The following is a 12982-nucleotide window of genomic DNA, read 5'->3' on the forward strand; positions in this document are numbered from 1 at the left end:
TAGACATGTCATGATTTCCTCCTTTCAAATAGCATTTTGAGGAGCACTCAAGGGAGAGCTTGATAAGACAGAAATTAAGCATGAAGTGAAGGGCACTGGTGATTTTTTTGGATGTCAAATTAATCTCTAAGGGAACTAATTTTAATTGCTTCATGTTTCTATTTATTCATTCCTTTAACATTTAATTGATACCTTCTTAAGTAATACAGACAACTTAAATACATTCCTCGTTCACCTGCTAGATGCCAGAACTGTGGAATATACAAAATCCACTTTAGTCTTTTAGAAATTTGACATTAGAGAGAGGGTATCCAATATTTTTAGATCTAATATATTTAGCAGAGCTTGTATTCTATCATCTTCAAATATGCTAAGTGAATTCATTCTTTACTAAGTGTCCAAGGTAGACTCAATTAGCTGGGACATTTCATATTTTTATCATGAAGCATTTTGAATTTATTCTTTGTGACATCAGAATTAATTTCTCATCCCAGAGTTTCTATATTTATTTCTCTGGTGACTCAGTAGTTTACTGGCAGTCAGTTTGTAAAATGCTCTCAGGGATCATCTAAATGCAGGATGTTAGGAATGGAAACACATACCCTTGCCCCTCCCATCAAAAAATGTAATCAACACACACGATACATGATCTTGCAAAAGTGGATGAAAATTCCGACAGGTGACCTCAAGTCCCAGTCCCCCAGTACATGCACGGACTTTCATGCTCCAGGACAGCTGCCAGCCCAGCACAGGCCTGCTGTCTTCAGGCATTCCTGTCTCTTTAGCTTCCTGTGTGTGTGTGCACCTGCTTGTGTGCGTGGGCGTGCGGGGAGGTTTCAGTCCAAAACCTACCACTCAGTTTCCTTTTCTTAACAGTTTTGCTTTAATCTGTTTCATAAGTAATAATGCATTGACAAAGTACAAAAAAGTGGAAGTACTTTTTCCTATCAGTATATCAAGTGTTTCCTCATTCTTTTTTCATGGTACACTACTTCAGTATATAGAGGTATAATTTATTTAACCAGTTCCACATTAATGAATATTAAAATGTTTTTTGTCTTTTGCTATTATAAAAAATGCTAGCTTGGGATAATATATATATGTAATATCTGTGGGATAATTTTCCAGAAGTGGAATTTCTAAGTCAAAAATTGTAGGCATATGTAATTTTGATAGCTATTGCTAAACTCCCTTTCATAAGGGTCTGTTTCATTTTGTACTCAGACCTAAAAGTGCATGAAAATTCCTGTACTGATTCAGTCTTGCCATCAGGGAGAATTGTTAATATTATGGGGTTTTGGCCACCAGAAAAAAAGTGAAAAAAGTTTGTTATTGTGATTTGAATGAATAGTTCTCTGTTAATTAAATGAGTGAGGTTCACCATCTTATCAAAAGTTTAATAGTCATTTATGTCTTCCTTGAATAGTTCCCTTATATCTTTTGTTTGTTTTTTTGTGTTATGTTGTTGGTCTTTTTTCTTTTTGATACAGAGTTCTTTAAGTATGCGGAAAACAGTTTCTTTATGTGATAGGAGTTCTTTCTATCTTATCAAGCTTGTCTATTCCTCATTAGAGTTTTCTGCTCTAGTGAAATCCTTACAAGAGCACATGGGATTCGTGCACCTGTGAGGGGGAATTCCCTTGCAATTTCTCTATTTTGTGCATAGAAAACAGGGCAGTTAGGTTTTATTTCTTTTTTTTAATTAATTAATTTATTTTTAGACAGAGCAGAAGGGAGGGAGAAAGAGAGGGAAGCATCAATGTGTGGTTGCCTCTCATGCACCCCCTACTGGAGACCTGGCCCACCACCCAGGCATGTGCCCTGACTGCAAATGGACCCGCAACCTTTTGGTTCACAGGCTGGTGCTCAATCCACTGAGCCACACCAGCCAGACAGATTTTATTTCTTTGGGTATCAATTGTGTTAAATTATTTTCCTAACAAATATATCATTCCACCAGGTTTTAATGTATTTTCATAGAATGTGTTATACTTCTAATACATTTTTGTCTTGTCGATCTATAATTACTCAAAAAAAACCCCCAAAACCCAACAACAAAATGAACAACCAGTTGAAATCTCTCACTGTGTCTATACAATTGTCTAGTTTTCCTTGCAATGTGTCAAGTTTTGCTTTCTATATACTAAGGCTGTACAATTAGATATTTTCAAATTTAGAGTTAATTTAAGTACTTTTTGCATCCTGTTTTTGTCTGTTTTATAGCTTTTTTAAAAAAACAAGTTTTTGGTTTTCCACTGTATATCAGATTCTTAAATTATTTTAGGGCCCAATAATTTTTAGAAAAAGATAAAGTGATTTAAAAATGTATGGAACTCTTAGGAAGGTCAAATAGATGCCGTGCTTTGGAACAGAGGATTATGGGCAATTGCAATATAGAGAGAATGCCTAAAATATAAATGTAAATGTATGAATGTATAAATATAAATACAAATGTATTACATGTAGATATATTAAAATGCCCCTAAAATCCCTCAATTACTTCACTGTATTCCAGCAAACATGAAGTTGTATCTGTATGATTAATTAGGAGTAGAGAGCCTATCTTAATTTTTCCTAGAAAAATAAAGAAAACCAGGTATTTAGTTTTGGGTGAACTTAATTGTTAAATTATTTCCCACGTTGTGTAGATTCACATCTCCTTGATCAATGGGAGACCGAGTGCAGATGATCCTTCTCCTGAACTGCTAGAATTTACCTCTGCTCGCTATATCCGCCTAAGATTTCAGAGGATCCGCACCCTAAATGCCGATTTGATGATGTTTGCTCACAAAGACCCCAGAGAAATTGATCCCATTGTCACACGAAGGGTAAGTTACAATGAGTCATGTTACAGCCTGTGAATGATATTGCACCCTTCTTTTTATACATCTGTTAAATCATTTTCAAATGCATCTTTCCATGATTTGTAGGGGTAGTTATTATCAAAGACTGTAAAATTTGGTAGACTTTTTGTTCGCATAAGCTCAGCCACTTGATAGATGTGTAACATTTATCAAACTTTTTAACATTTCTCAACTTTGATTTCCTCTTTTGTAAAATGATGATCATAATGCCTACTTCACAGTCTTATTTTTGAGGGCTGTTAGTTTTGTCCCTTTGAGTGAGCTATACAATTATAATTGGCTTTGGGGAGTAACATCAAGAAGTTGAAACATTTTTGGCTGCAACCAACATGAAGAAATACATTTTATATCATGACCCAGTGTACACATACACCCACACACGTAGATCAGTAAATCTTAAACCTTAATGTGCACAGAATCAGCTGGCAATACTGCAGAAAAGCAGGCTCTGATTGAGGCGGTCTGGGGCTGAGTTCAGAAACTGCATTTCTATCAAGTTCCCAGTAATGTCAATGCTGCCGCTCTGTGGATCATTTTGTCCGATCAAATAATTTAGTTTTATGCTTTACTAATAAATCACAAGCCATAGTTTTAAAAAAGCAGTGAAAAACTGTACAGAAAAACTGATGGTATATATTATTTTATTTTCCTTCGTGAATAGAATATCAGAAAAAAACATTCTTTCAACAGATCTTTAAAACATGAGCTAACCGAAGTGCTATTTTCCAGTGTTCAAGTGGAATTTATGTGATTGTGACAGAGATGATCACCCAGGTTGCTGTGGGCGATAGTTGTGCTTCTTCTATCTCTCCCCCACCGTAGACACTGGATTATGTTGCCTCCCTTATAGGCTCCTACACAACCAAGGCATAGCTGCAAAGCCATAAAACAAATCCATGCTAAGAGAATAGCTACTGTGTGACTAGAGGCAGAAGTGAAAAGAAGATTATAAGGAGAAACTAAGATTGTGGGACAAAGCCCTTAGTTGTAAAATGATCCTACTAAGGTCAACAATTGCCAACTATCGCCAACAGTTGTCAAATTGCTGAACTATTAGGCTGAATATTGAAGGACAGCACATTTCATGGCTCATGATACCCTCATATATTTTCTCTTCTCATTATTTAAATTTTCCTCACCTATCCTCTCCATCATCACAAAATAACTTTTAACATTTTATTATCCCCATCCAACATATGTTCATTGTGTTAGTGCCACATATTTTCCAAACAGAAAATAAATTTACCATGAGTTTACCCTCAGCATATTGCAAATTGTTTTGTGCAGAAGGAATCATTATTTTATAGCAATGTTAGACTCTTCTTTAAAAACAATCATTTTTAATTTTAATTTCAACATGACTTAAAAACATATATTGAGAAAGACAATAATTTTGAAGGGAAATTTAATCTTTCCTGACAGTATATTTATCATAGGGGGAAAAAAATCAATGCGAATAAATGTGCTTCTTTTATCATCTGTTGCAGAAGGCAAAGTGGGGGAGAGCTGAGCACCTATTGTTTATAATCTCATTGTACGTGAGCCTTTAAACTAGTGCAGTGAAATTTAACAATTAAGTATGTTTTTTGAAGTAGAGCTCAGTAAACCCTACATGTAAATTTAAATACATTAAAATATGATATTGAATTTCATCTCCTTTCCATGACTTAAAAGTGAAGCATGACACATGTATATTTAAAAAGCATTTCCCAATCTAAAAGCATCTACAAAAACTACTGTATCAGTTTTCCAAGCAAATATCCCTCTTTGTATCTAGACTATTGTGACAGAGTTAGTGAAAGGCAGACTTTTAACTAAATTTTCTAACAAGTTCCACAAATTCGAAGTTTAGTTATATCAAGTAAGGTAATGTCACAAAAATATTCCAGAAGACACTAGGTAAACAACAGAAACAAACAAACAAACCAAAAGACAAAAGTAAAGGGAAAAAGAGGACTTTGTAGCCAAGAAACCCAGATTTTTGCCTACCTACTTATTTTCTCTAAATATGTTTTTTAATGTGAAAAATTAAAATAATAGAACTAATAATAGAATATATACCACTGAGATGGTTATTTGGATTCCATATGATAATCTGAAGTATTCTCATAATTATAAAGTGTTATATACATATGAATTAAAAATTTAAAAATAGCTTAGTTCTATTGTATAATTATAAATAATCTTTTAAAAATAGCTGTTTAGATTTTAAAAATTAGAAATATAGCCCTTAACTTCATATAAGGAAGTAATTGCATGGACATTTTAACATAATAGTGAAAAAAAGCAAATGTTCTGCCCACCTAGTTTACCCCTCACATTATGTTTACTCAGCCTTACAGTTAGTTACATTTTATTTCCTTTTTTATAAGCTTAAGAAATGTATTGTTATGAACACACTCTGTTAAATTTGTTGATTCTCTTCAAATGCATCAAATTGAACAGTCTGCACATGATTCATGGATGCTGACACTTCTCTAATGACAATAAAAGAGATTTTCTTTCAAGAAAGCAAAACAGCTTTTATGAAGAATGATAACAACTTGTTCTCAATAACAAATACTTCGGCATGGACCCGGTACTGTCTGTGGGAAACAAAGTCATAAAATGCCCACCTTACATAAACTCTTTCTTTGGGCTATACCTGCAATGCAAGGAGTTACGTGATCACTTCCGTGAGTCCTCAGTTCTCCTGTTGAAACCCAAATGTGCTTCAAAGTAAAGACAAAAGCAGAAAGTAAAGTTCTTAACTGAATACTCCCTCTTGGTGCTGTCGTCTCGCAGTTGTCTCACCAGGATTTCTCTCTGGATTGCTTTTCGCAGTACTACTACTCGGTCAAGGACATCTCGGTCGGAGGGATGTGCATCTGCTACGGTCATGCCAGGGCTTGTCCGCCTGATCCAGTGACAAGTGTATGTATGTTCATAGGATGCTTGGGCAAGATGAAGCTCCGGGCTGTAAACTGTGTCAGGAGAGGCTCGGCGAGAGGGCCGCGTGACGGGTGTGGGGCCCTGCAGAGACGGGGTAACCGAAAGCCACGCCAGGGTAAAACAGGGCAGTTAGCGTGACGGACTTTGAAGTCGGCCATCACAGTATCAGAAACCAGATTAGTTTTATTTTTCCCCGAAAAGACTCCAAACTGCTTTTTCTATTCTGAAACGTCTTTAGCTATGACGGTCTGCTGTATGATTTGGCTTTAGAGAATGCCTGCCATCAATCAACCTGACCATTTCTTTTAAAAGTTTTCATGAAAAAAAATGAATGCAAACAAATGAACAACATGCCTGAGAGTGAATATGAATGGCCGTGGAGGAGGGGACGAGTTGGGGCAGGGGCGGTAAGGCACGGGCAGAGGGAGTGCTTAAGAGAGCATTGAAACTGCTGGGCCAGAAAATGCTCCAATGCTTTTGGGTCAAATTTTTCATTAATGACAACATAGTAAGTGAACATAACCTCAACAGAAGATGAATGAGCATCTTTTTTTCATGTCATACACAAATTGGTGAAATACAAAATCATTTGCTGTGTAGCATATGGAAGAAATACATCTAATAGTAAGATCCATGAACATAGCTATCTACATATAGTTTTTTTTCCTTTTTCTACTAAAATAATGATACAAATGGCATTTGTCTGAAACCTTGTTTTCTGACTAATGCATCATAACATTACCTCCTAAGGAAGGTTCTAATGCCCTGATGTACTCACCTGGGCACATTTGTGGTGCTCCTTTATGCAGACTGTGTGTCTATATACCAGGTGTCATGATGAGCAGTTATTTCCAAGCTTTGAGGACCCCACAAGGCCAGTATCACGCAATGAATCAAGACTGCACTTGATAAACTAACAACCAATGCAGAAATAGGCTCATCGATACAGAGAACAGACTGAGAGCTGTCAGAGGGGAGGTGGTTTGGAGGTCTGAGTGAGAAAGGTGAAAGGATTAAGCAAAGAAAAGGAATTCATGGACACAGACAACAGTATGGTGGTTACCAGAGGGAAAGGGGGCGGGGCAGGTAGGAAAGGGTAAGGGGCATAAATGGTGATGGAGGAGACTTGACTTGGGGTGGTGAGCACACAGTACAACATACAGATAATCTATTGTGGAATTACATACTTGAAACCTGTATAATTTTATTAACCAATGTTTCCCCAATAAATTCAATGAAGATTTTATAAAAGACTGTACTCAAAACACACAGGAGATTCAGTCCAAGGACATTTGATTTCTATTCTAATTATGCCCCTTGATGCCTAGGGACCAACTCTCTCCCCTGTGCCCACACTCCCGGATGTTCACAGTACTTTGAGGGAAGCCTTAATATGGACATGTCCAACTGTGAAAACTCTCTCAGGCATCAAAGAAGGGATCTCAGTCTTCAAGGCAAATCCCAAAGGGGCCTCTACTCTGTTCCAAGCGGAAGCCCCGTGATTTCAGAACCAGCCTGGACCTCCATCTGCAGTCTGGTGTTGGTTAAATACACCTGCTTCCGAGATGGGCACCTCTTCCTTCCCAGACTGACAGGAGTTTTAGAAGTTTTCTCTTCTCTTCATTCTAACTTTAGGGAAAGCCTTTATTTGTAGGTCTAAAGACTGCTGAAAGTATGTTTTTCCCCCGTTTTGACTAGAAATCCCGCTGCGAGTGCGAACACAACACGTGCGGTGACAGCTGTGACCGGTGCTGCCCAGGCTTCCACCAGAAGCCGTGGCAAGCTGGCACCGTCCTGACTAAAGCCGAATGCGAAGGTGAGTCTCTGAGGGGCCCCTGGCGTGCGTGCTTCTTCCTTCTCTGGGACACTGGTAAGATAAGCACGTGGTGGTTTTAGGTAAGCACTCTTTGAGTTTCTATGTTTTATCCAAGGCAATAACTGATCATCTCTTTTATCCTGATATTCTAGTTACTCAGCTTTTTTTTTAAGCTTGGTAAATATTTACCAAACAACCATGAAGTTATCACTGTGTGAGGATTATGTTAAATAGATAAAAGCATAGTATATGCTTATTGTCATTCGGGTGAAACTGAAGCTTACAGCAGAATGTATATATAGACGAATAGAATAATGGAAATGTAAATAAACATTCAATAAAACCTAGACTGTATAGCGACTAGATTTCTAAACATGAATGTTATAAAATTGTTCAGAAACCAATATAGTCCCTGCTACTTCTACTTGCTTTCTTTGCAGCCCCTCATTTGACCCCCCTCTATAGTAAATAGATTTAAATACCTATAATGTAATACAGGAAAAAATACCAGAAGGGAGAGATTGCACACTATAGTTTAGGGTACAGACAGTTAAAAACAATGATTCATTGGTTAAACTTACTAAAGGGTGGTGTTTGGGGGCAGTAGCTTGGAAGAATGTGAGTGTGTCCTACCCTGTCACGAACACCCTAGGGTTCTCCCAGTGAAAAGCAGACATTCATTCCTATTTAAGTTAACTGCTTCCCATGGATATTCGCTCTCAAACTTCTTTAAATTTTAGTTCTTTCTCTCTTGCTTGTGGAATATCAGCAGTCAGAAGTGGGAGGAGCATTTGAGGGTAGTGACTCTCCCCAGTGCCTCTGAGGTTCTGTCACAAAGTTAGAATTGTGTACTGTTCAACGCACCTGCAAAATCCACCACCACTCTCCGCGTGTGCATATGTGTCTAAACAAGGAAACAAAAGGGTTACATCGAACACATTAGCAACAGGGGTGGACAAACCCATGTGAAAGTTTTCCACTTGCTACTACATATGTTTTGTAAATAGTGCGATTATGAAACAATTTTACCTTTCTTTGTGGGGCAGATGGGAGAGTATATTACCAAATAGAAAAATAAATGCATTTTTAAAACCATAAATTAAAGATAGGGGTCTTGACCATAAAACCTTATATAAATGTCATGCTTTGGGCAGTGTATGCATTCCTAAAAGCTTTAGGAACATTTTTTTTCCATGTTGCATTATGTTCCAATTCTCCTAGTATAAGGGATTGGAAAATCCTTTCATGATATGACACAGCCTTCTATACAATGAATAATCACTTTTTAGTTCATTTGAGCTGAATTTAAATTTTCATCAGTCTAGGTTGTTTAAGGCGTGATATGTCTCTAAGGAGCAAAGAATATTTATTCCATTGCTAAGCTTGTACTAAAGGACTGTTTCAGTTTTGTGTCTTGGATGTTCTGTGGTATAGCACGCTGCCCGTGACGGAGCATGAATGGCTGTTTGGGGGTAGGTGCTATCCGTTCCTCTGAGGCTGTGCCGGCCCAGGACCTTTAAACAGTGACCAGGGCTGTCGGCGAGGGCCCTCTCGGCATGGAGCGTGAACACACCTGCTGCTCCAGCGCCAGTGTGTTACCTACACCAGCTCAGGGTTATGCACCCGCGCAGCAGCACTAATTCTAGATAGTGTGAGAATAAATTTGCATTACTCTCTATTTCCCTCTACTTATAGTGACAGCACAAAGCTTGGCTGTTTCTTGCAACATATATTTACAACAAGATTTTTAAGAATTCTTGTGCATTATCCTAAAGATATAAAAATGCGTTTAATGCCTACTGATTTACATGTATGACTACATGCTTTCTAGAATGAACTTTGAAAGCTCTCCATCAATGTAGCAAAAATACTATATTCCAAATCAAAAGTCAACAGACTGGGAATAGCATGAGCAACAAAGTATAAGGAGATAGTATCTTTACTATATGATACCATATAGCTTACCTAACAATAAGAAAATGTATGAAACCTGTTAAAATTGAAGAAAGATGGAAACATATTTCTCAGTAAGAACAATGACAGAGCCACATAAAAATGTTACCACACTCTAATTAAGAAAGTACCAACTACAACAATGGAAATGCTCTTTATAGCCTCAAAATGTTCATTCTTCCATTTAACAAATACTTAAATGCTTACTCTGTCCAGAAATTGGGTTCAGGTGATTGATAATGTGCAGTGTTGGCGAAGCTATGAGGAAAGAGTTTAATCACATCTATTGGAGGGAGAGAGTAGTTTGACACAGTATTTTGGGAGGGGAATTTTTCATGCTTCTGGACTAGATTTTATACTTGCAGGAATCTAGCCTACAGATATTCTTGTATAGCTCTACAGGGCATGTTATCACGATCCTTGTCATTCATTAGTTCACAGTTGCTCATTCTGCCGCTACTAACATTTTTGGATCTCAGTGCCTACTGTGGCTCAGGCATTGTGCTAGGTGTATTGCATTCTTAAAACAACCATAAGATATAAGTTTGAAATGATACTAAGCCTTGAATTTTCTCCTCAAAGTCACTCAGTTGGCAAAGGTGAAGCAGTCTGGCATTAGAACCCCACCCCTACTCTCATTTTCTACTCCCACCTCCACGTCCTCCTAGTGTATGTCAGTGTTATTTAGAAAGGAAAAATCTGGAAACAATGTAATTACCCATTAATAAAGACCTGATAAATACCTCCATTTAAAAAGGAACCTGTGTAGCCTTAGGGGAAACATACGCTAAAAGAGAAATAGTTATGCTGTTTACTGTCAAAATGAAACAGTCTAGAACAGTATTTACATGTCTCCTTGTGTGGAAAAAATAAGATTAAGCATCGGCATACACACACACAAACACACACTTGTGTATATGCTGAAATCAATGTAATGTAAGGACACCTAAGAGCCTCAACATCTGAGGCAGGACACTCAACATAGCACCCTTTCCTTAGTTCCTGCCCTCAATTAATTCTATCCATTTTTCAAAGCTTTACCCCGTTCTTTCTGGAGAAGTAATTTTTTCACTTTCCTAAACTCCTATAAAGTGACATGAAAAATAATAGGAGGAGGAAGAGGAGAAGAAAGCAAAGGAGGAGGAGGAGAAAGCAATTGAGAACTTATTTATAAGGCATTGTGCTAATGATTTAATGCGCATTTTTTGAAAATATCTGGTAATTATTATTAATCACTCATGTTTTATCTGGAAACTGACTCTTAGGGAAATCAAGACGTTCCCTACATCACATGACTACTAAGTCTTTGAGAAGACATCGAAATCCAAGTTTGGTGCAAAATAAGTTGATCTTAGTCACTAAGCAAACTTCTCACTTTGTCCTGATTGTTCAGCAGTTGTCATACATCGTGGCTCCCTCATCAGATAGCACTTGAAGAGGCTGCAGCAGTGGTTAGCTCTGCAGACTCTGCAGCCTGGTTTCCCAGTGGTCAGTAGCACTGGTTTGCTTTGCTTTTACAAGCGACTTCACTTCTTCTGGGCCTCAGGTTACTAATATGTGAAAAGAGGTTAATAACAGCATCAAACTTATAAGGTATACTGAGAAATAAATAGAGTGGTAATAAACATAAAACATTTAGAAAAGGATATGGCATATAGATAAATGTTAAGTTTAATTATTAGTAGTAGTAAAAAGAAAGGAACTATATTCTAAACATTCCTGTTTAACTACAGGATGTAACACAGAGATTCTAGTAGTTTTTCACTATACATTACCTGTATGTTAATCATTCAGTGCCGTAGTTCAATAATTTTTATTTGTCATAATAGGATGTTATAGGTTGAACCATATGAAATTTTGATCTTTTAAGATCAAATCAGTCAAATATTGGTAATTTTATATGATCCCATTTTATTTAGTTTTAATTATTTGAAGTTCCATTAAAAAGGGTGAATTTATTAATATAGGCAATAAATCCAAATAACTTTCAGATACATTTATACTGATTATATATATACATATATTTCCTCAAATAGTGTAAAATCTGTTATATAACAGAAAATAATTTTAAGTGTTTCTGAATCTTGAAGCTAATATTTATCATTTTTTCCCCGAATGCAGCATGCAACTGTCATGGGAAAGCTGAAGAATGCTATTACGACGAAAATGTGGCCAGAAGAAATCTGAGCTTAAACATACACGGCAAATACATTGGAGGGGGTGTGTGCATCAATTGTACCCACCACACCGCTGGTATAAACTGTGAGACATGTGTGGATGGTTTCTTCAGACCCAAAGGGGTAAAGCACGCTTTTTCTTTCATTAACTGTTATTTTTATCATACAAAGACATATTACATAGAAAAATAATTTTAATAAACTTCAAATTCTAAAAGCTAACTAGAAAAGTTTTATACTGGGGACCGATGTAAATATTTGAAGGTAAAATATAAAATATTTACATCTCTCCAGAAAGTTCACTGTGCCACATTGCAGTCAAATGCCAGCCCCAGGCAAACTCTGTTCCTATTTCGAGAACATAAATTAATTTTGCCTTAGTGAATGTCATAAAAATAAACAACATCAATATTCACAATCTTTCTAATATTAACATTAAACAATTTAAAAAGCACTTTTTGCAATAATACAATAATAATATACTTAGGACTAAGTTTAATAAAAGACCTGCAAGATCTCTGCACTGGAAATATTGCTGTGAATAATAAATAAGGGGGGAGATGTACTATATTCATTGATTGAAAGACTCAGTATTGTTAAAGTATTACTTTCTCCATATTTATTTTTAGATTCTATGCGACAATCCCAACACATATTTCTGTAATTGAAAAGTTGATTTTAAAATTTGGATGGGAGTGTAAAGAAACTATTATAGACAAAATATTGTTTTAAAAAAATAAAGTTAGCGCACTCACACTTCTGAACTCTAGACTAATAAAGCCGAAGTAATCAAGATAAGCTAGCAGTACAGGATGGACAAAGAAATCCATGGAACAGGAGTGGGGTTCCAGAAATTGAACCCCATAAATTGACCCACATAGTAAACTGATTTTCAACAAATACTTCAAAGCACTTCAAAGGAGGAAAAGGAAGTATTATCCAAAAAAATGGTGCTGAAATGACAGGTTAACCTTGTAAATCTCAATCACTATTTCCCACCACACACACAGATTTACTTGTGTATGGGCCATAGACCTGAAACTTAAAAAAAATAAAATAAAATGTTTCTAGAATAAAGAACATCTTGACTTAAACAGACATTTTACAAGAGAAGATACTGGAATAGCCAATAAGCACTTAAAAAGGAAATTAAGTTCATACTGAGATCTGCTGTGAATTCATAATGGAGGATCTGCTCCAGGACTCGGCGTTGGTGGGAATGGCTTAGTGATTGCTAAATG

The 12982-nt window shown here is 36.6% G+C and overlaps 1 protein-coding gene across 1 annotated transcript in view; it reads left to right on the top strand.

The window, feature by feature from the left end:
* Nucleotides 1-12982, top strand: part of LAMA2 (laminin subunit alpha 2) — a 514111-nt gene that overhangs the window by 203359 nt on the left and 297770 nt on the right. Inside the window, exons 5-8 of the mRNA XM_024551868.4 lie at nt 2649-2828; nt 5688-5777; nt 7494-7611; nt 11686-11864. Of these exons, the coding sequence (XP_024407636.2) occupies nt 2649-2828; nt 5688-5777; nt 7494-7611; nt 11686-11864 (567 nt within the window). The remainder of the gene's footprint in view (nt 1-2648; nt 2829-5687; nt 5778-7493; nt 7612-11685; nt 11865-12982) is intronic.

The sequence above is a fragment of the Desmodus rotundus genome, chromosome 11 (genome assembly GCF_022682495.2).
Source record: "Desmodus rotundus isolate HL8 chromosome 11, HLdesRot8A.1, whole genome shotgun sequence".
NCBI classification, from domain to species: Eukaryota; Metazoa; Chordata; class Mammalia; order Chiroptera; family Phyllostomidae; genus Desmodus; species Desmodus rotundus.